General features: G+C 26.6%; 1 protein-coding gene across 4 annotated transcripts; it reads right to left on the bottom strand.

Moving 5' to 3' along the window:
- Positions 1–996: 996 nt before the first annotated feature.
- Positions 997–20,918, bottom strand: LOC132935458 (dihydropyrimidinase). 4 transcript variants are annotated; one of them, XM_061002016.1, is made up of 14 exons: positions 20,824–20,918; positions 16,011–16,066; positions 12,836–12,930; positions 9,329–9,402; positions 5,494–5,604; positions 5,304–5,431; positions 4,960–5,139; positions 4,785–4,898; positions 3,657–3,907; positions 3,343–3,568; positions 2,733–2,843; positions 2,473–2,616; positions 1,571–1,754; positions 997–1,492 (listed from the first exon to the last, which is right to left on the bottom strand). In XM_061002016.1, the coding sequence occupies exons 2-14, from the start codon at positions 16,056–16,058 to the stop codon at positions 1,413–1,415; spliced, it is 1,746 nt and encodes a 581-aa protein (XP_060857999.1). In that variant the 5' UTR covers positions 16,059–16,066; positions 20,824–20,918; the 3' UTR covers positions 997–1,412. The 4 variants fall into 4 exon arrangements, with proteins under 4 accessions (XP_060857999.1, XP_060857998.1, XP_060858000.1 ...); XM_061002015.1 differs by having other exon boundaries at positions 20,564–20,857; XM_061002017.1 differs by lacking the exons at positions 12,836–12,930; positions 16,011–16,066; positions 20,824–20,918 and adding an exon at positions 6,718–6,852 and having other exon boundaries at positions 9,329–9,344.
- Between the last annotated feature and the right edge of the window lie 4,678 nt (positions 20,919–25,596).

Here is a 25,596-nt window from a genome sequence, read left to right as displayed (position 1 = left end):
TATATAAAAATAGGGTTTCAATATTATGTAAATTGTTTGCTACATGCAAAAATAAAATATCAAAAAGCTGAAACTATAAAATTATCTCATATATTATATATTATATAAGCGATTATCTTTACGTGAAAGCTAATCACTTATGAATACATAACCACTGCCAATTGCTATTTCCAATAAAATATAGTAGATATTGGATCTAATACTGATTAGAAATTCCTGTGTTAAATCATCAGTAACTGTAAAAAAAATTTGATTAACTATGTATTTATATTTTATAATATTTTATAATACTATTTTATAGTGACTAGTCTATGATCTAAATACTATATTACTATATAATATGTCATCAATATCAATATATTCCAGAAGTCAATAAGAAATAATATTCGTCATTGGACAATACACAACATAGCCGTCGTAAGTCGTAACTCGTAATTATATAATATATCCAGCGTTACTAGGGCGAACGCACAACTAGCGCTTCGACGGACAATCACACTGATAGGCGACACTAAAGGATCATTATTTAACACGATCGATATAGGAAAGTGCATTGGCGTGGTCCTATCCATTCTTATATTATCTATGGTTATGACTACCAGAATATGTGTAATGTGTTGGTATATTTATTTTCTTATAATCTTATCACAGTAACTAAACCGTATTAGTGTACTTCTTGCACCATCAAATTTGTATTATTGAATAATGTTTAATAATTTCTATGTTTTCCAATACCTAAGTTTCTTGTGGGTTTTCTAGCAGCTCACCAATAACCTATATATTTTGGCTATCCGGCAGTTACTACTAAGTATAATTTATTACAACTTCCTGAGCCTCACCTTAAAAATATTATTATTATATAAACTCGACAATAAAATTGTTAGTCAAAAATATTCAAAAATTTTTAATGAATTTTTTAAAAATATGTTTAATGTTGTCATACAGGATACTACAGTTGTAACTTGAAGATAATATAATAAAAAGTAAAAACAAATGTTATTTCTAAATCAATTGAGTATAATTATAATAAATGTATGTAAGTCATATAAAATGCATATTATACTGATAACAAGCAAAACACAACACATTATTAATAATTTAAAATTCATAGCTAAAGTAACACTCAATTTTAACTTATATAGATTGTTATAAATTATAATTAATTGCATATCAATAGTTTAAAAAAGTTTCTATGCAGTCAATAAAAAGATTGTTATAAATAAAATGTACAATTAAACTAAAAATTGTGATAAAATAAACATGACTTCTTTTCGAATATTGTATTATTCGTGAGTTGTAATTTAAGCAGTATAAACAAAATCTAGTGATTAATCTTAAAGATAACATAATGTTCAAAACAATTTTCTAAATGTTGGACTAGGAGAAGAATATAATTGAATAATTTAAGCTTATTACCAAAAACCTAAAGACTGGCCACCAGGGGGATTTCTTACACGGATACTCGACTTCTTAACAGGATCATTAAACTCGGCTGAAAGCAATATTTCTCTCATTATCCACTTATTATTTGTTTAAGATAAATGAACTTTTTATTGATATTTTTACTTACAACTGATTGAAAACGTTGAGCTTTGGAGATCTCGCTGTCCTTCCATACGCATTCCTTTCCCTGTATGAATCATAGGAGATTTTGTACAGGTAGACACATCACTAGTGACACTCGATGGTGGAGAAATTTGCAATTTCAATGCCTTTATTTCTTTGCTTTCATCAATAACTTCTATTTCAGATACCTGCATATTTAAAAGAAAAATAGATGAGTGTTGAAATAAAAGATTATAATTGATACATTACTATAAATTAAAATATTTTTGTCATTAAAATCAAATACTATTGTATTTATAGAAAGTTTAAAGAAACTAAAAGTAGGTAAGTAAGGTATTTGTTTATTTATTTATTTACTTTTTTAAAATTTCAAAGGTAAAACATTTAAAAATGTCTGTCACAGGTATTTAGGTTTTGCAATAATAAGTAAAAATGTGATATCGTATGAACCTCCAATAATTCGGTGTTTTTGTTAATGTAGCAGTCCTCTGCTCTGATATCTGCTGGATTACCGAGAGTTTATTGTATTCTACAATTAAATAATTTGTCAATTGAAAGTGGTAAAATTAAATTAACTGAACCCCAATGATGAATTAGATATTTAATTTTAAAAATTCAAATTCAAATAAAAAACTATTTTCTTAATAATTTTGTAAAGTTTTGATCTATGAATTATTTTTGTCATTTAAAACTATATTAGGGTAAAATAAATATATTTTTAAAATTTTAACTTGAAAGTAATATTGTTTATACATGAACAAATAAATTAAATAATATTATGCTGTTAAAAATTATAGAACTGGGAGAAAAACTTGATTTATTTGATGAAATGAGTAAATGGGTACGCTAACTAAAATTACAAAAATTTGTTAAATAATAAATATATATTTAAAAAAAAGTATATACTTTTTCATTGTTGTACACAAATTCTGAATGTGTAGGCGTGGGAACATATTTTCCATGACCTTGAACAACTTTTAATTGTCCTTCATCAACACAAACACGACCACCAACTAATACATACTCAGGAATACCATGACATTCCATTCCCTAAATTAAAAAATTTAAAATTTAGTTAAATAAATTGATTATTGTGTTAAATATATTTTATTTATGTTTTTAAATTGGTATAAGTTTATAGTATTGATATATGACAATATATTTACTTCAAAAATATTATAATCAACCGCTTGGTGGTGAGTTTTTGCAGAAATAATGCGTTTTCCTTTTGGGTTCCATACAACTATATCAGCATCTGACCCAACATCAATGCAACCCTAACAATTATTAATACAGGTTCATATTATTAATATATACTTACAAAAAAAAAAAATTTATATCAGTGATTTTGTATAAAAAAAATAATTATATAATTTAGGATAGTAAACCATCAATTCAATAGAATTTAAGTTACATAAAATATTATTTTACCTATGAAACAAACCTACCATATTAGATATTATATTCATATCTAAATATAATATGATAAAATTGTAATATTTTATCAAAATTAATTCAATATTAAAAATTTGTATTAGTTTTTCTGAATTTTTAAATATTATTTTAAATTTTTATTGTGAAATCTAATATATGCAATTATATATAATCAGTGCTGATATTAATCAAGTATAGAATATATAATTAAAAACATTAGGAGAGGTTCTACCCACAAATTTAATGTTTAAATTAAATTAATAATATTAATGTAAAATCGATTTATTTCATCAATGGAACAAATAACTAAACATACAGTATGCCATAATAAATAAAACTTACTTTTCTTGGAAAAATATTAAAAATTTTTGCCGCATTTGCACTGGTAATTGCAACAAAACGACATGGGTCGAAAAGTTCTGAAACTACACCCTTTTCCCAAATAACAGACATACGATCCTCTACTCCATTAACACCATTAGGTATTTTAGTAAAATCCCCTTTACCCATGGATTTTTGATCTTTGTTAAATGTTGCATTATCACTTCCTGTTGTTTGTAATTTATCACTAGAATATTAAAATATACTTAAATTTAATACAAAGTATGGTACAAAAAAAAATTTAGTACAATCAAATTTCAATAAGGTCAAATTACCTGGCTAACATGTTTAATAAAAAATTTGGAGTGTCAGGGTCAGCTCTTAATGGCGGACTTAAGACATGAGCTGCAGCATCATGCCAACATGTTAATTTATTTTCATCCCAATGTGTTCCAACGGCGGCAGCTAATGTCTCACCATAAATTTTAGTATTCCCATTTTGTTTGATTTGTTTTGCACGATGTTTTGCTAAAACTTCAGCAGCTGCCTTACTCATAACATGTACAACATACAGCGGTGATCCTACCTAAATATATATATTATTAAAATATCAAAACAAATTCATAAATTAATTAAATGTAGTGATGAGTCTCCTAACATTTTTTTATAAAATAGTTCATTTTTTGTTTTCAAATAGAAGTATATAATTGAATGAAACTAAAAAAAATTTAGAATTTATTAGTTTTTAAACATATGTTGATTCAACCAATTTTACTCTAGATAGTTAGATCACAAAATAATAAATTATTAAGTATAAATATCAAATATAAAACAGTATGATGTAATATTATAGGCACAAGTGTAAAACACGTTCTACCTTAACATTACAGTGATAGCTATTTCGCTGTGTCTAGATACTCTATGATATTCAAATATATATCAATATCATATAGTTTTATTAATTTTTAACAATTTTCAAACATAATAGCATTATTTATTATTCATGAACTTAAATGAATATTAATTAAGTTATATTTTATTTTGGCCCCCCTCAGAATCCAACAGTTTGTAGCAGCTTATAACTGTTATTTAAAAATGTAAAGCACAAAATTATTTTGAGTAAATAATGTTTAAGACATAAATATAATATAATATATATATATATCAAACTGTGATTATTGTATGGGAAAGATTTTTATTTATACTATATAACTATATATTTTATTTATTTTGAATTGTTTGTTGGTAGTTGCTTAATATTAATTATTCTTTTTCGTGTCTTAATATAAATTATTGAAATATATATATTTTTACATTATTGTTGTTTTTTAAAAGTTTAAAAGTTGTAATGAGGGGTATAATCTTGCAAAATATTAATAGGTACTAGAGGGTGCAAAAGAAAAAAATGGGTGGGAATCTATCTAAACACTGCATGATTATTTTTTACCTAGTAAAAATTATACCTGATTTGCTAGTGTACAAGCTCTATTAACGGCTTCTGCTTCAACTTCTTCAGGTCGAGATAATGCATGTCCATCAGGTCCATTAATACCAGACTTTAACAACCGTTTTGTATTCTTAAACAGAAATAAGTTTAAAATTGATCATACATATTTTATAGCTGTATATACTGCATACTTCAAACACTATGTCTCCATTTTCAGCATGTACCATTGGAATTGCACCAAGCTCTTTACATGCTTCAAAACTGTTGTATAATTCAGAATCAGTCACCATAAAAACTCCTTTATATGCCATAAACATCTTAAAAGAGTTTACTCCATGCAATTTACAAAGTTCTTCCATTTCTCTTTTCACCTGAATATTATAATTTACATTTGATAATAAAATATATAGTTATATATACCTAATACAATTAATTATAAGTTTAACATTTTAGATTGTATTATTGAATACACAACAACAAAAAAATTTAACTTGTAATTTTGTTTTATTTTTTTAAATTCCGGTTAATAACATACCTCATCTGACCATGAAGTAACACCTATATGTAAAGCATAGTCACAACAGACTTTATTTGTTGCACGTGTTCTCCACTTATGATAAGCATCTAATAAAGACTCGCCCTTACTTGGTAACACAAAATCAACTATAACAAACATAATGGTTATTTAAATTACTTTATTTTATATAAATTAAAATAAACCGTACTTATCATTGTTGTTCCACCAGCTATTGCAGCTTTAGTTCCTTGATAAAAATCATCCACAGATACTGCTCCCATAAATTCTAATTCCAAATGCGTGTGGGGATCTATACCACCTGTAATTTTGTGCAATTGATATACATTTTTTGTTTTACAAATAACAATAATTATTAAAGTAATGACCTACATAAAAAAAAAACTAAAATACATTGTACTTACTTAAAATGTATTATAAATGTATAATGTACTGTTAGAATGTTTGGACAAAAATAAAGTATTTTTCATATCTAATCATAGCTACCGATTAAATACAAAAGATGATTGTTACACTACTTACACTTACTAATTTACATCAGTGTACTGTGACAAAAGTAAATAAGACTATAAAATTGCATTAAAATTAAAACGCAGCAAATCAGACAATTATGTATTTAATACATATTGTGCTTTGGTTGTGTATTATGAAAACCAACAGCAATATCAAAAAGAATCGTTAATTATAAATTTGTCTATAGTTTTCATATTATAATGCTTCCATTATCATTTTATTTTATTCAATTGGAAGATTATATATGTTTTATAAAAATATTATTTAAAACCTGGTTATAAACATTTGAATATAGAAAAAACTAAATAAAATATTCAAATGTTTGATATTTTTCTTTAACTTTTATTTCAATACATGTAAAAATTGATATAGTAGATGTTTCTATGAATTTATTTTTATATAGGTATTGTTTTTAAAGGTATACCAAAAAATGAAATGTTTGTGACTAATTATCTTTTAAGGGTTAACCTAAAATATAATAAATGTAAAATATAAGCTAAGTAACAAAACTTAAAACAATTTATTAAAAATATAAGTGATCTTTTTAAATCTTTTGGGTATTTAAAATATGTGTAAATATTTTTGACATTTAAAATATTACACAGTGAGGTTGTATGGTGAATGACCCAATTCTTATTTACCTAGTAATAAGTCAAGCAAGTGAAATTGTAGTATTGTATTTATAATACAAACGGTTTTTTTTAAGATATATTTAATTAATATTCCATATGAGAATTTATCAAAAATATCTTGTATAAATCATATCAATTTAATACTTTTATAGTATACATCTTTAATATATTATATTTAAAATATGGTTTTAGTATAATAATATGTGTTTCATCCTGCCATCTATTAGGTCTGTTAATTTATTCATGTTCATTTGGAACAAATCTTATACCTCAACTTGTCTGGATATCATTTCAAACAATTAATGCACGTCTCGATATTGTATTTTACCCAGCAGAGAAGTTGTGCTTGGCGCTCCGAGAGGTGGTGATGACGTCAAAATAATTTACACAGTATATAAACATTGCTGTAATAAGATAATTCTTTGTCATTGGTAATGTAAAACATTTAATTTGAAGCTATAAGCAGAATTAATATCTTATAACTATTATTTTTAAACGTGCAAGGCATGTCCCATCAGTATTATTGAAAAACTAGCTAGATATTATTATACTTTGTACTATAGTTATATTTATTTTTTAAATTAAAAATTAGTTATTAGTAATTACACTAATATAGGAAAATCACTATATTGTATAGTAGGTTTTGAGTACACCCCGTTACCTCGTTATTGAGTCAATGTGAATGTGTTAAATTTTAATTCTAAGTTAAATTATTATACATGAAAAGCAATTCTGAATGTAAATAGATACCAAGGCAGCCTTTGATTCTAAGGAGTAAGGATATTTTAAAATTTATTTATATAACTATTAGTAGTTTATTTTTCTATAAATAAAACAGTAGGTTGAACTAATTTTGGCCAAAAACATCACATTTATCATATAATTACAATTATATTATTCTTTTTAATTATATATGAATTGAAATTAAAATTAATTTAAATATTTTGAATTTCATTATATAAAGAAATAATAATTTACTTAATGTTGAAAAGTTCCAAGTTTCTACAAATAATATTTTTTGAATAACAACAAAATAGCTTTTACAAAGTATAGCCATTACATTATATACAAATATTCAATCACATCAATATTTTTATTTTAAACTAGCAAAGTAAAACAAATAAAAAGGAATGTGGCTTGACATAACCATAAGGGAATCATGTATTACATTTTCAAAGCCTTATGTATTAAAATTAATAGTTTCATGACTTTGATCAATTTGATCAATGTTTTGACTTACAAACAAAATCAGAAAATAACTTTAAACCCCCTATAAAATACCAACTAAATTCAATGTTGCTACCAGAGACCACCTTAAAGTTGAAGATTGAAGCATTTTTTCTGTTTCGAAACATGATGAGATACAAAAATTTAATAATTATTATTTCTAATAAAATATCTATATTTATAATTCCACTCAGAATCTGAGATTTAATATTATAATATTATAACTTATTTAAATAGGTCCAAGCATATATTTAATTTTGAAAGATTCAAGAATCAAGATTGTTACAAAGATTGCTCAATTAAACACATTTTTTAAGGGTTATTTAAATAAAATTTTCAAAATGTTACTTTATTTTTATTTTTTTTTTTCAAAACAATACGAGTTATTTTTATTTTAGGGATCAATTGATATATTAATAACTAGGGCTAAGGACTTATAAGAGTTTGCATGTTTTCTAATATTCATTCAAAACAAAGCTTAGTGATATAGAAATCTATTTCTTAATACCCGGATTCAATGGATATTTTTTGTATGCATATTTTTAAGAATTGAAAATATCTTTAAATTGGTAAAAAAAATTGAATGTAAGTACCTAAAAGAATCTTCAAAGAAATTAGTGTGGGTCATGTCTTACTCATGTGTGGGACCATTTATAGTTGCTTAAAAATATCTGATGTCTGAAAATATAAATATAAATTTACATAGATTTAATAAATTAATTTAATTTTTAACAACGTACATATACGTATATTTTTTACAAAATAAATTAATAATATTATTAGGTACGATATTCATAAAAAAAATATTTTTCTGATATTAAGAGTAGTCAAAATGTTTCGGTTTTTAAGGCATATTTAAGTGACGCTGTATATTTTAATAGTATATTTAGAGATATTTTAGAGCATAAATAAATGTATATTTTAAGATTTTTAAGGGCATGAAGTCACAAGCCCTCTTATAAATTATTTATAATATAAACTTAATAATATTTGTACTAGGTATACCTTATAGATTTACTAAAAATATTGAAATTTGTTTATCAAGTATTGACAAGGAAAATCATAATAAGATAACGAGTTTTATTTATATCATGAATATTATTTGGATAATTGTAATGATGTATAGTCAAAAATGTCCAATAAATAATAATTATCTAACCATAAGACTTGATCTCTTAATGTCTAGTCCACGCGCTAAGTCCATCAATAATAATGAGATGACTTTAATAATATTATACAAGCATTAATACATTATCTATTATGGTAGTACCTACTAACAATATTTATGAATTATATTAAAAATTAATATATAATATCTACACATTATACACGTTATAATATTAGTCTTCTAGTCACTTATATATACATATTTATTGGGATTGTTTAACTTTATAAAGATAGTATACAGACGTTAATAACTATGTACTTAATGATATCTATATTCAATTAACAAACATATTCCCAAACTGAATACCTAATTTAAAGCTCTTAATATTTTTTGATATTTATAAGATCGCAATTTAATACTTTAACACCAAAGTCCAAAAGCAATGGTAAATCATATACTAAAGTTATATACAAATATTAATACATAGAGGCTATTTATAGCAAGATAATATAAATTAAATTTAAATAATTTCTTTAAAATATTACCTGGCATAACCAACATTGATGTTGCATCAATAACTCTTGTACCTCCCGGTATAATTAGATTGCAACCAACCATTCTAATATAATAAAAAAAAAAAAAAAATATTATTTTCAACTAAAATGAACAAACATTAGGTACCTATAAGAAGTAAAGCACAATTATTTTAAGAATTTGCAAAATATTTTTGAGTAGTTTCTGAATACATAGATAGTTAAGTTTGGTACAAGAATATTTCCCAGGGACATTTATATATATATATATATAGTTTGGCTATATTTTAGAGTTCCTTGACACTGTTTATTTCATGTATTATATAGTTTATCTTTAATCATTCCAGTCGTAAGATATCAAAACGTTAACATTTACACCGTAGAGTTTTTTAACCATATTATTATTTTTTTTTATTTTGTGTTCACTGATGCGATTTTTGTGTCAGTAAAATCGATCTACGTAATCTCGCTAATATAAGACGACCGCGATATGCATACACGCTTTCATTAAAACGTAAAATATTTTTTTAATTTATCAATTAGATTCAACACATCTGTATTGGTCTAGATTTTTTTTTTGTTTAAATTTTACTTAAAATCGTTTCAAAATCATGAAACGTTTTATTAGCCATTTTACCAGTTTTTGTTTTATTATCAGTAAACGTTAAATAGGAACGTAAAATAAAAAAAAATACATTATAGAAATAGATATAATTAATAGGTAATGAGCTAGTCATTGCCATCCATTAAACTAGTTTATACTCAATCAAATAAATAATTGATTCAGATTTTTAGGTCATTTTATTCCTTTTAATCAATCTATTACAGAAAAGCATGAAGTGAAAAATCGTTACTTATTTTGTTTTATTCTAGTAATAACAATAAATTATGAGGAATCTTGTGATAAAAATATTTAAAAAATTAAAATAATCTTAAAATGTCGTAAATTTGTTGAATGTTGTTAAAATTTAAAATTTTAATAAAAAACAATTGTGACCGTATAAATATTTGATAAATTTAAATTGTTGTAAGAATAACTTTATGAGGAACATTATATCAAACTGTCGTGATTTTTACTCATAAACACTATATTTAATAAACGTATAGTGTAATATTATAATGTATAAAACTATAAACAGCTCACAACATCTAAAATATTTAAAAATATATCATAGCTAGAAAATTCTAATATAAATATTTCAATATTTGGTGCAAATGTCCTGCAATAAAAAACAATAAAAAACAAAGTACTTATATATATTTTTCAAAAACTGACTGCGTAAATATTCTCGTTTTTTGGTTATTATTTTTTTTGCTCTTTCGGACTATTTTAAAAAGTAGGTACAACGAATATTTTACTCTACTCCTTCCTTTTCCCAATGTTACAAAAGATCCAATTTCAGATCAGAATCCACAATCAAAATAAAAAAAGGTGGATAAGTGGATGTCGCTCTGCCGTACGGTAGGTTACAAGTGGGTTACTGTATACAGGATGGTATTAAATTTGAATTCAATTATATAATATCATTGTATACGAAAAACGATTCTGAGTTACACCAAAAACCCAATTTTATGTAAAAATTCCCGTTTTTCCCTGCGTTTTTTAAAACTAGAGGAAATTTTAAATTTTGACCTACCGAATGCAACAACTAGATTTACTTTTCCATCGAACAAAATACTGTTGAAAAAAATCGAAGTAGTTTAATTACCACAAACGGTGATGACAGCCGCAAAAAAAAAAAACTAAATAAATAATTTAAAAAAAAAATACATCATTATGTAAAATCAATACATTTATCGCTCTACTCAGAATCTAAAATCTAATAATTTTTACTAATCCTAGAGGTGACGTTGAAATCTTAAAAAAAAGAAATGTAATTTAACTGTAATTACTAATTATACATATACCTACGTATGCTTTTTTTTTTTGAGTTAAGGCTTCGACATCTAAGGTCATTCGTTTGATAGCCCGAATGTTATTTTTAATCTGTTTTTATAGTATGGGGAAGGGAACGGTTTGGAACTCGTGTATATGTGGCGAGGATGTCACTAAAAACCCGGGTGGTTGTCACCCATCCGGGAGCTATCGACAACGGCCAATGCTTGACCTCAGAACACGTTAGTGACTGAGGCGAACCAGGCCACATGTATGCTATTATTTGGGATAGTAGTCAAATAGATTGTATCCAATTTAAAATATAGCGGATATCCTTTGAACATTAGATAGGTAGGTCAATGCAGTGACAGATTGATCACAGTGGAAGGGTTCTATCAAATAAAAGAAATTATTATTACCGGGGCAAGGATTTATACACAATGTCACAATAAAAAATAGTAAAATCTGCATTTTATTTTGTTAGAATTTACTAAATTATACACTCGTATATAATAGAATATAGGTACAATGAATATAGCAATAATTTGCAAACTTTCCATATTATTTGTGAAAAAAATCGAATAGGATCTCATAATTTAAAAAAAAATTGAATAATGTAAATTTTATTTTCGTTATTTTATATTATATTTATTTTTTATTTTAATAAATTTTTATTTCTGTTACTTATTAGTTTTACTTCTAAAATATAAATTCATACCATTTTTACTTAATTTTTACAATTTTGTTAAAGACAAAATCGCTGATTTCATGAAATTAAAATAAGGAACGTATAATTTGACGCGGTAATAGCAATAGGTGATCTATAGCATTATAATTTATAACCCTCTTATTTAAGTTATAGGTACACTCATTTTGATGAAATATACCTTAAACCATGATTTTTTTGTATTTATAGTAAGTTAAAATACGTAATAATATGCCTTAGGCATATATTTTATACTTAAACTATGACAAAATATACAAAATAAAAAAGGTGGGTAAGTGGATACTAGGCCTGTTTATGTGCAGTCTGTGCATGTATTAAAATATATCTTTATTATAAAAAAATTTTAAATGCCTAAATAGTAAATAACTACACTAAAAATAAAACCCATATTTTCTTAAATTATTGAGAACCGCTCACATTAAATTTAAAAACAAATCCATACAACCATATATAATATCTATATCACTATATCATTTACCACCAGTCGAACTTATGGACTGAGAGTCCAGTGTTGTCTGAGTTTATTTATTTGTCTCCTAAAACATGCGTCTGCCCGCAGGGTATGCAAGCGCATACCCTGCATACCCCGTGCGCTCGCCTATAAAAGTGTTTAAACATGGAAAAAAATTATTTATCGACAATAGTTGAAAAATAACTAAAAAAAATCGAAAATTTCTTATGCCTATATAATTATTGCTCAAAAAGAGCCAAAATATTTTGAAAATTGTATCATGACGTATAGATATTTGATACATATCCACTTAAAGTATCTACGGATATTCGTTTTTGATTTACAACAAAATAATTTACTGATGAATATCCAATTTCGTAAAAATTTGTTCACACTCCAAAAAAATGTAAGTGACTTTCCAATAAACTTTTTTATTTTGATTAAGGTAGAAAAACTTATACATACTTAATGACGCCATCTTCAATATAAACATCGCTGTCTACCATTTTGTCTGCATTAACAATTTTGCCATTTTTGATCAAAATACGGTTTTGCGAGCTCTAAAACAAAATTGAATGTTAATTACATAAATATTAAGTATCTACTAACCAATATCTGCACAATTAAGAGTAAGTACACGGGTATTTGTTGTCTTCGTCTTACAAGTGCGTATACAATTAGCAAATTCACGCTCAGCAGATCACGTTTAGCTTCGTTAGTTTAAAAATTAGGGCGAATCAATCTATTATTAAACTTGTTTGTAAGAACATTATCTGTCTTTGTATTAAGGGTTTTTACGATAATATAGTTAAGTGAGTTATAAGCAATTTTAATTTACACTTTACTATACACACAAAATTTGCTAAAAAATTCAACTATAGTAAAAAAAATCCCATTTACAAACTCAAATAATGTTCTTTTCATAGACTTTAATAATTTTAAACTTATTTAATATTCACTCTAGTTTTTAAACTAAGAATGCCAAACGTGATCTGCTTAGCGTAAATTTGATAATTGTACGCACTTGTAAGACGGAGACAACAAATTGCCGTGTTCTCTTAAGAGGAGGACGTCACACCCGCATTTGTATTGTCTCCATTTTCCGAATGTAAAACATAATAAAAACTGTTTTGCGTGGGACAACTTAACTCCCTCTGGCCTCTGTATTTGTAGTAGAATTACCAAAATTTCACAACGTATAGCAAAGAATTTTATATATGTTGAAGATTTTTAATTTTTTTGATAGCATTAACCAATAATTTTTAACAATTAAATGAAAAAACTTAATGCTGTCAAACTGATAACTTTAAATGTATTAATGTTATCCAAATAACAACACAGATAAAGTTCTTCCCTGTGTGTTGTGGAATTTTGGTAATTCTACTATAAATGCGGAGGGAGTAAAGTTGTCAGCGCAAAACAGTTTTTGCTTTGTTGTACTCTTACAAACGCATAACATACCAAAACTTACGTTCAGACGTTTAGTAATGAGCTCGGTAATGAGTGATTACAATATGTTATATGTCAATATGCATTATGCTCACACATCTTTGTAACAAGCATACTTAATTAATTAAATGTAACAGACTAATAAATAACGGCCAGATTGTCACACATAAAAAACGTGCTCATTCGATAAATCGCTTATGGGTTTATCGCCGACAAAAGGGACGATCCATATGCAACGGAAAAAGCATGGAAATGTGGTTCCAGAAAAAAGGATGACCGATAAAAGTCTTTAACGCCGAAGACTGCTACTAATTCTAACAAAAAATCTTTAGTAAAGCCGCCTCTCGCACTCTCTGATCAGAATAACCGTGTCCGCGGGTCGTCCTTTTGCATACGCATCAGCCATCTCAGCAACAACCTCTCAACACCGAATCCTGCGCACGACGACTGGACTTCTTTTAACGAGGAATAATTAGCAAGGGCGCCCACCTGGGAATTTTAACTGCATGTAGGTACTTTGATATAAATATCACTTCAACTAATATTAGATTATAAGTAATATTTTATCTTGTCCCGGACGCGCTTTGGTAATCAGTGTGTTTTAATATTTTGTTTCACAAATTTTGAGGAATTACTTTGTGTCTTAATACTACTTTAACAAAATTTATAGGTAGCTATGACCTATGAGCTAGCTAGCCAGGTAATACACATAATAATATATACGTTACATTTACACAAAATTTAAATTGTATAGTATAATTAGTAATAAATATGTTTTATTTTATCAAATTCTAGAATACATGATCCCGAGACCACTCAAAACATCTGGTAATAGTATAATTTTAATATTTGAATCTAACATTATTCTCCAGCACTTAAGTGTGTAGTGAATCATCCAGGTCCTTAACTTAACCGTAACATAACCCTCATCATATACTACCAACAATATGTTTTTAATATTCTCTTTTTTTATGTTATTAATTCAAAGTCAAGCCACTTTTAATTTTTGTTTAAATATTCAATTTTGTCAAAATTTTAAATTTAAACTCTTAAAAGTTATATTTTTAATTCTAGTGAGAACTAATTTAGAATTACTTTCTCTAAGTAATTTTTTTTTAAACTAATTAATTAATTAATTTCTAAGCATTTTGACAAATCTACATTTTTTTTCAATATATGTAAAAAAAAACAAAATAGTCGAATAATTTCAAATGTTTATAAATAGTTCAAAAAGAGACAAACTATTTAGAATATTACACATTTTTGAATAACATAAAAAAAATAAAATCAAATTTGTCAAAAACTAGTGAATATTCCAGGTTTTCAATAATTTTAAATGACTTTTTTTTTTAAAGTATTGGAATTGTTTTACTTTTGCCCCCCTCACTATAAATACAAATTAGATACCAAAAACCACTCTCAAAGTTAAACATTGATTCTTTTTTTAAAGTTCCTAAAGTTGACAGACACATAAAAATGCAATTCATTAAATGTTACTTAACCTAAACAACATAAAAAAACATTAGTGTAAATTGACAGAACATATTTTTTTATGTAAGTATTACAAAATACAAACATTTAAATATTCAACTTTTTAGTTTGTTTGGTAATTGTATTGAATACTTATCAATTGTTATTGAATTATACCTAAACATTTTGGAGATTAATTATTTGAATAGGTACCTAAATGACTAAATTCTTTAAATCTATAAATTGTGAAATTGTTGTAAATTTAAGATATTTAAGTATAATAAAATAGCAATTTTCATATTATTAAATAATATTATAAAAATGTTTATATTAAACTATTTATATAATTAAAGTACATAATTATTAAAAATTATTTGCTATTTGTATTCAAATTATTTAGTATATTATACTAATTCTATTAAATAGTATGTACTGAAGGTCGAATAAGATAATAATGTATTAATTGTATTATTACAGTAGCTACAATGAAGTAGGTACTTTTATTATATCACACACAATATATAGTGTTAATTTATTTAACATAAAATAACATGGTCCAGTGAGAAATTACTATGTAGTTATTAAAAATATACATTTTTACTCAGAAAATTAATTAATTTCATAACTATAATATGTACAACCAAGTATTAAAACATGTATATGTATCACATAGACATATTCATACAATGTACATAAAATAAAAGTAACATATTATAATTACCTGTAAATGAATAGGAACTTTTTTCACAGGATTCGATTGGTTGGCCATATTTTAATCTGAAAAAATTAAAATATGTGAACAATAACATTTTACAACTATTTCACAGCTTAACACGCACAGGAAGTGCTGAGAATAATTATTATACATATCAGGGGATTATTTACACTTGTTATTAAAGCGGAAGATATGTTATTAGATGTCTTCATTATTATGATAATTCATAATAAATAAATTATATTCTCACCAAGATTGAGGAAAATTATGTTTATGTACCTATATGATAATGATATACTAGATGACATATATTGCTACTTAGTGCCTAGTTTACTAGCTTAAAATAATCACTGATGTCTTTATAATAATTTATAATTCAGTTAAGTTTGTTAACAAAGGTAGTATAAAAAATGTTCAAAAAGAATTGATTTTAGGTAGGTGTATTATTAAATACTGAATTAATTAATATTGATCAACCAAAATGTATCAATTAATAATTTCAAAATGCATGAATTGTATAATAAAACAAATCGTATTTTACTGATATTTTAGATTTTGCAGAATGCTACGATGAATGTATTGGTATTCGTGTTACAATTTCATGATGTATGTTCTTTAATCTTCATATTTGATGGTGGTTTTTTTTAGTAAATTGGAACTAGTTGGTATTTAGGGAAGTCAATTGCAGGAAATACTAGTACTTTTTATTAATAATAAGGAAAAACTAACAAAAATATTTCAACATATCCATTATAGTGACCTACTTCAGGTTAATTTGAAACCGGCTAAACAGCAGAGCTTATAACTTAAATTATAAATTATAATAAAAAAGTTTGGAATCACTATGTTTGTGTTAATATTTTGCATGCATAAATTATTATTTTATTTTTATTACTGTATAATCTTAATCTTATTTGTAAACATTTTTGAAACACTTACTTTTATGAATAAATAAGTATTTTAATAGCAATAAAAATCAATAAACTAATAAAATGTTTTATGTTTGCATAAAACAGCCAAGGCCAGATGAGACATTAGCTACATTGAACGAAGCTACACTGTCAAAAGTAACTAATATTCAAGCTTTTGACTAGATGCCTATTGTAGTATTACATAGGTTAGGTTATAGGTAGTTGTACCTATTGTACAAAAATAATAATTTGAATACTACCTTCTAAATTCATTAACATATTATGTTAACAAAAGCAATTCATAAGTTGTGTTTAAGCAGTACATTTAAAAAAAAAAATTTAATACTACTTTCCGGGCAACTTTTTTTTTTCTGCTAACAAAGGTATTTTTGAGTGCGAAAACGATGGGGAAATCGAAATTTTGCGGCAACTTTAAGGTGTAATGTTTATTGTATTTATATTTTTTAATTCTTAGCTGAGAAGCTATTTTTGAATATTGTCAGAACTTTATAGTTAGGTACTTATCTACTAGCTACTTCTATAACATATTAAAATACTTAAAAGTTAAAACACAACTAAAATATTAATACTTGGCTGTAGCTAAATACCACATCATAATTTTTGAATACTGTCGATAAATTTAGATAGAACTAATTATGTATTACATGAACTACATACATCGATCGAGGATTTACTGGACTATCATGTATGCTATAATTGTACATATTATGTAATGTTTGGACTACCGCTATTTTTACATATTTTTATTTATTAATAAAATAATATAAAATATTAATATATATTATTATTGTCTATTATTACATTGCATGATTCAAATACCTACCTACATAATATAAAATATAATACCTAAAAATAAAACAAAACAATATAGGTACCTAAAATTAGTAATGTTTTTAAGGAGGAAAATATTTTTAATATCTCTAAAAATAGATTCAAATAGATTCATTGATGGGATTTTGTTGTCACATAAATTATGCAAATATGAATTAAAGTGGTGTTGTCCAGTCCCTCTATGGACTTTTTTGTGCCACTTTACTGATCCCCATAATCTTTCCACAATATGGCTTCATTATGTTTTGAACATACTCCAACAAGTGGCCAAACTCCTCTCTCCTAAAGTATTTGTACTAATTATGGTTTATTTTATGGCAATAACCAGAAATTCATATTAAAAATGAATGTTGCAAATTACGGACACTAAGGAAACAGCAAACAAACTATACATACTGCATACTTTAAGTACTTTTGTCAACATATCACCAATTATTATTAAGGCCAATATATATTATTAGACATTTTGTGTTATTAAAAAATTTGCAATATCCTATAACCTTAACTACCCATATTTTTACTCATAGTTGTATGTATAATATTAGACGTTATGGTTATTACTAGGATTCGGATTAAAAAGGCAATATTAACAATAAAAAAGAATTTAAAATGTCAAAAAAGGCAAAAACAAGCATTTATTTATATAAAAGAGCAATTACAAAAAAATGTACTAAACAATTTAAAAGTTTGTGTATTGTATATTAAACTAGTGTTTATTAAAAAAAAATCACTACCATATACTTAGATAAACTGTCTTCAGTAAAACATTGACAGTTTGGGCTTAAACTATTTTTGTACATAGAAAATGATCTTTCTACGTCAACGTTATCGGGGCGGAATTGACAAACAATTTTGAATCTATAGAATATACGCATTGTGAATATATTTTAATATATAGATAGGTAGTATGGGAACTTTTATAAATGTTAAATTAACTGGCCATACCAAATACTCGATAAAGTATTTAGCAATATCGATTAATACCGTCGATAATAAAATCCATTAAAAATAATTAACTGCAAACGACAATGCAGTCTTCAGAAAATCTTATCGATTTATACCGCTAATACGTATGTCACGTATAAATCTATTAAAATCAATTGAAAATTAAACACAATAAAGTCATTAATAAGTGAAAAGGGCGAAAAGGTATTTATAAGTAAAAAACGCAAAAAAAAAGAACAAAAAAAAAAGGTTTATAATCTTACATATTAAATGACACACATTTTTATATAAAAATTATTTCTCTATTATTAAAGAAAAGGCTTTTGCTTCAAATCCGAACCTTAGTTATTACCTTATTTCAGATGTGTAACCTTGTATACCAATATTATATATTATTTTATAAGTAAATTAATAATTATTATATAAAAATATGCAAAAATAAAGGTAGATAGTCCAAATAATACGTATATAATATATATTTGGGTAAATTGTCAATCGATTCAAGTATTCCAGATAACATATTATAAGTACTTGCAACACACCTCCTCGGCTGTCAAACCCAGTGGCTGTCGATATTTATACCTAACTCTATCCAGTTAAGGAGTTAAGGATTTGGCTATTCCCACTACACGAACCGGTCCTTAGATCCGGGTTGTTGAATTGATATAAATAAAGTTTTCTGAGTTATATTTTACAGGTCCTAGAAACTTATGACCTGCGTTTATAAACCAACACAATTAACACGATATAGCAACGAATACAATGTTTTATTCAAGACTAAAATAATTATAATATTATAACCAATAAAATACACTAACACCTGAGTAACCCTGTTCTTAAGGGTAGTATATTGAAGATAACAGGAGTAGCGGAGTACGAGTTGAACAATACTGAATTATTATAATTTAACTATTAGGTACGTTATTATATACTTAAAGTTAATCAATTAATTACGTTTAATAATATTATAAATATGACTATAGTAGACTGATGTATAGTCTCTATTTCACGGTTCAAAACTCGACTGGCTGCTATGCCAATAATATATATGCTCGTACTCTACGTTCCTGTTTTCTGTTTACCTAAGCAAATTCGCCGAGTGCGACATAAATGACGAGTCAGTAAACTGCGAATCGTTACATACTTAAAAAAATTATTAAAATATGTGGATGATGGATACCATAGGTTAACTGTTAACACACTATTAATTTCTATAAAACCATGATGTATATACAATCATTTGCAATCATTTACTGATACCTATTGCCTATTATTACTAATTTTTAAATTTATAATATGAAAATTTTAATGATACTTTCGTATTTATTCTCCGGCAATCTGTAATAGCAATAATAGACAACAATAATTAAGAATCAATAGGTTATCTCAAGCAGTACACTGCACATCTATATCATGTGGCATGATCATATAAAGTTATTGGCAAGAGGACAGAAAAAAAATAAGTAGGTACCTATATATTTTATAGTGGCAGTGTGGCACAAAATAACACAATCCTAATTACATTAATTTTATTTGCATGAACTTATTTAAAATTTCGTTTAATGTTTTTTTTATTATCGTTGATGGCGTCTTATTTACTTACAGGAAATCAAAATTCATTTGAATAAAATATTAAATGTTGATCTACTTGATCTCGATTATTTATGGGGAGTAGGATGTCAAACGACTACCCTACCGCCCCTAACAATAACAGACACGCCTACATCGGGTAACAAATTTAAACGACCTTTTTAGTTTTTAATATTATTTATTTCTTATAAGTAGGTTCAAGGAAACCGTGAACATGTTGGATTAAAATAATAATTACTGGTAAATTAAAAAAAAACTCACCAGAGATAAAACTATACACAGACGTAATATCGATGTGTAAATTGATTAATAATAAATAGTCGAATCGAAAAAACCGAGCAGAAGGGAATACCTATATCGCTATGTTCTAAAAACGACCGATCAATGGGCAGTATAATATAATGTATAATATAATAATAATAATAACAGCAACAGATAATAATATTATGAATATCACGTATTAATACTATAATAATATTAATGCTGTTTGTGCGGTGCGACGGGAACGAAACACGACTTACCGGAGACGTACGCGATCAATTACTACTTGATACTTCGGTTTCAGTATCCAGTGCTCGGTTTTAGTATACAACCATACGCCGCCGTTGATAAGCCGCGACGGATATCAGTGGGACATGCTCTCCGCGGAAGCGCTGCGCATGTGTGCGTATGTGTGTTGCGCAGTCGTATGTATGTGTGTGTGTGTGTGTGTGTGTGTGTGTGTGTGTGTGTGTGTGTGTGTGTGTGTGTGTGTATGTGTGTGTGTGTGTGTGTGTGTGCCCGTCCTACTTGTTACAATCATCGATTTAAACGCGACGGCGCGCGACGCGGCGGCTGAGTGAGTCGAGAGCGGCAGATGCCGCTTGAAACGCGGCTGTTGCTCCGCGGGTTCAAAAAATAAAGTCGTCCCCCTTTTGTATTGCGAATTCGCGCAGTGTAAGGAATATACGCTATTAATTTTCGCTACAAAAGTGTAAAATATATTGTGTTACCTATTGCTGCTGATGTATCATATTATTGTCATATTGTATCATATTGTGTGTGCATATTATAACAGTCAATAACCTGCTATAATAATATAATATGATATTAGATACTACGGTCTACCTACTACTGACCTACTTATTATCGACGAGTGTACGGTACGGTACTGGCGTTGTCGCACGAGCGTAGATACACCGACGTCGCTTAGACAAATACTCGTCGCAGTTATGGCCTATGGGTACAGTAAAAAAATCGTTATTTGTCTAGACCGACTAGACCGAGTCCGGTGTGTTTTTATTTATATAAACCGTCCTCTAGGTCGTTTGACCTCTGTAGGAGGATTGTAAAGATTTTTCTTTCGGAGGGAGGGCTTAATCGCTTGCGGAGTAGGAACCTACCCTCCGCCGTTATTCACGCTACCGCCCAGTAACACCTGCATTTTTACTGTTATTTCTAGTGAGCAGTCGAGCAGTGGTACTTGAACAACGGAGTATGTCTTGATAATTGGACCTTGACATTTTAATTATTGACTATTGTTTATTTGCAAATTACCTATACATTTAACGATTTTATTTTTTAGTTTTTGCGACTGTGGTACTTGGCCACTCAATACTAAATTGTAATACTACATTTATCATCAATGTTACTGATTACATCATTTGTAACTCTTCCTATATGATTATATGAATGTCTTGAAAATCTGGATGGCAGATAATGCACAAATACTTAGGGCTTATGGCCCAGTGCCGCTCTAACCACCAATAACACCCTAGGGCAACAATATTTGACACCCCTCTCCCTCCCACAAAAAGATATTGACTTCACATTTTTAGCTTATAATTAACCACGTACCCTTAAATTGAATGTTTAATACTTATTAATTAAAGGTTCCTACTTATTTTTTTATTATTATTATTGGAATCATATTACTTAATTAATATATTTATTTTGTTTCTATAATTTTTTCGAACCGATTTTATTATTCTGGGTACATTAGATACAGAAAGAAATATATAACTATTTTCATAAATTGGTAGATTTTATAATAAATTATACGTTCTGCGTTTCTGCGTGTACAACAGTCAACATTGTAAATTATATAAGTGAATATAATTTACAGAATTCAGTAAAACTACTCTAATTTGATTTATTTTAAGAAGTGGGTAAAATTGATAATGAGTTGGTTATAAGTTTATAACATAATATACATATATCTTTGGGTATAATAATTACAGTAGCACAACTACCCGGGGGTGGAGGTTGTTGATCACTGAGGCCCACAGATTGAAGGGGCCCCAGCCCAACTTATAATAATTTCCTATTTTCGTATTTGATAACGAATACCAAAATCACATCATTTTAATGTAGGTATTTATGTATGAATCAAATTACACTGTCAGTATAGATATTTGATGTATTATTGAAATATTATTCTATAAATATAACATAATGATGACATTTCTCCATATTTTACCAGGCAAAAATTAAGATTATTAAACACAACAATTAAGATTGTTTATAATTAAAAATAGTTTCAGTAATCCATACTGCGATGTCATAACTGTATGTATAATTTATATTCCATGGGACAGTAGCGACGGTGAAAAGGTCATTCTCAACATTTAAATTAATCAATCACTATTTGAGGAATAGTATGGGTCAGGAATCAGGATCACCTTTCTAATATTGCTATTTTAAAAAGGTATAGAAAAAGATGTACCTAACTAATAAACTAGACTTGGAAAATAAAAGTCCTTTATTAAATTTGCTGATTCCAAAACCAGAAAAAAAAATTTCCTCAAGTGAAGAAAATATTTAATACTACCAAAGATATGAATTAGTTTAGTTTATAAGTAAATTACTCAATTATTTTAATAATATGTATACATATTTAAAATATATTGCATGTAAATAAATTACTATTGTAGTCTTATAACTCATAAGTATTAGGTAATATTTTTATTTGTTTTTATGAATATTGAATATATTATTAATATATATTTATATATTATTGAAGGTATGTCGCATTAAGATTTAACACATTATCTAATTAATTTTATATTTAATAGTAATATACAATTTGATAGCATTTATTAAATATACTTAATATTTAATAACTGTATATTTAATCAATGTTGAATGTTGATAGGTACTTGATATTGATATTGTAGTAAAAAAAGAAAAATAATACCTGAAATAAAAACACCAAATTTTTCTTTTTATTATTCATTTTTATTACACCCCCTAAATTCATAATACTTAAAACGCCCTAGGGCACTTGCCCCATTTGTCCCCCCCCCTCCCTTTGGGATGGCTATGGGCTTATCGCCTATGAATGATTTAATTCCTCCCCTCGGTGGCGTCATTGTACTTTTAATAAAATAAAATAAATTAAAAATCTAGTCATAATTTTTTTTATATGCATTTAAATTTCAAATGTTGACAAAATGCGTAAAAATCACGAAGATGTGCAATTTTTTTTGAGTTAAAAATTCAAATTTTTACAAGATTGGATATTTACTCGATTTCTCATGTAGCGATTTTGTTATTTTGTTGTAATTCAAAAACGAATAACTGTAAATACATAAAAATTTTATTGAATGTTTATATTTTCATTTTCTATACACCAAACAATTTTGAAAATATTTCGACTCTTTTTGAGCTGTTTACGGACAATTTCAAATTTAAATTTTTTTTCTATAAATCTTAATAAAATATTATTTGTAGGGCCAAACAGCGTTAAAATTGAATACAAGGTTTCTGATATATTGCTTAAATAGCACTTGAAAATTTTTAAAAATACATAGTCACAATTTATTTTTACAGATATTTTTATCGATATTTGATAACATTTATCAAATTTAAAATTTAAAAATGATTTTGTAGTTAAAAATTTATAAAATGTTCAACTTTTATTGGAAACTTAAAACAATTAATACCATCCATTATACAGTCACCCTGCACTTGTACAACTCGAAATAACTGCACATTTTCGTGGTTTTTACGCTTTTTGTCAAAATTTAAACTTTAAATACTTACAAAGGCTTTTGACCTCCCAAATACTCCAACTAGATTTACTTTCCCATCAAATAAAATACTCTTGGAGAAAATCGAAGCAGTTTTACTGCCCCAAACAGTAATGACAGAAAAAAAAATTTATTTGATGATTTTATTGTGAATAAAGTAATTTATATTTAACCTATTTACGTGGAACTTTGTTTTAAATTTTTATATATCCTTATAACTTTAAAAGTTGAACATTTTATAAATTTTTAACTGCTAAATAATTTGTAAATTTTCAATTTAATAAATTACGTCAAAATTTGTATTTTAAATGATTATAAAAAAAAAACATACCTATGTATTTTTTAATTTTATGGTGTATAAAAAATAAGAATATAAACATTCAGTGGAATTTCTATGTAGGTATCTACAGTTATTCGTTTTTAAATTACAACAAAATAAGGAAATCGCTATATGTGAATTATAATCGAGTGAATATCCAATGTTGTGAAAATACTTAAAACGATTATAAAATTTAATTTAACTTTCTTGTAACTAAGGCAAGCACCTTGCCCAAATTAAGTACTACTTTATGGTAACCCTATCCCTTCATCACCCTCAGTAAAATACCTATCTCTAACACTCGATTAACGCTTAACCTGAGCTCAACATCTACGTGAAAAAAGACTATCCCTAAACAATCGACTACATCTACGTAGCATATATGCTTAAGAATTTAATTGGTAACAAAACCATCCATATTAATATCAAACTCCTCATGTACAAAACCTTATAAAAGCCCATCTGGACATACGGATTGCAGCTATGGGGAAATGCTAAAAAGTCTAAACTGAATATAATATACAAGCTTTCCAAAATATGACCTTAAGGAAATTAGTTAACGTCCCTCCCATACATATCAAACCATACCTTATACATATAGATTGTAACTTAAAAACTATTTATGACGAAGCTAAACGTTTTTATAAAAAATTTCATAACTGTCTATCTTTCAATTCAAATCCTCTCATCAAGAACTTATCATCCCTCACAATCCCAGTTAGAGTCCCCCAAGGCTCAAACGTAAATGGTGCAGAGATTTATTAGTTTAACATATATATTAAAAAAAAAGGTGGATAAGTGGATGTCGCTCTGCTGTACAGTAGGTTACAAGTGAGTCACCGTAATGGATGGTGTTAAATTTGAATACAATGATATAATATCATTGTATAAGAAAAACGATTCTGAGCGAAAACGGTCAGTCAGCCTATGATTTTACCAAGTATATTTGATGATATTATTGTGAA

This window comes from Metopolophium dirhodum, chromosome 1 (assembly GCF_019925205.1).
Source record: "Metopolophium dirhodum isolate CAU chromosome 1, ASM1992520v1, whole genome shotgun sequence".
In the NCBI taxonomy this organism is placed as follows: Eukaryota; Metazoa; Arthropoda; class Insecta; order Hemiptera; family Aphididae; genus Metopolophium; species Metopolophium dirhodum.
Note: the sequence above shows the minus strand (reverse complement) of the source record. Positions and strands in the feature narration are given on the sequence as shown.

Excerpts from the sequence above, each read along its gene's own strand:
- LOC132935458 (XM_061002016.1), bottom strand. The coding sequence starts at position 16,058 with ATGGCCAACCAATCGAATCCTGTGAAAAAAGTTCCTATTCATTTACAG. Across the intron at positions 9,403-12,835 it reads ATTGAAGATGGCGTCATTAA|AATGGTTGGTTGCAATCTAA; the intron begins GTATGTATAAGT and ends TTATTATATTAG. Across the intron at positions 1,493-1,570 it reads CTCAACGTTTTCAATCAGTT|CCGAGTTTAATGATCCTGTT; the intron begins GTAAGTAAAAAT and ends TATTGCTTTCAG.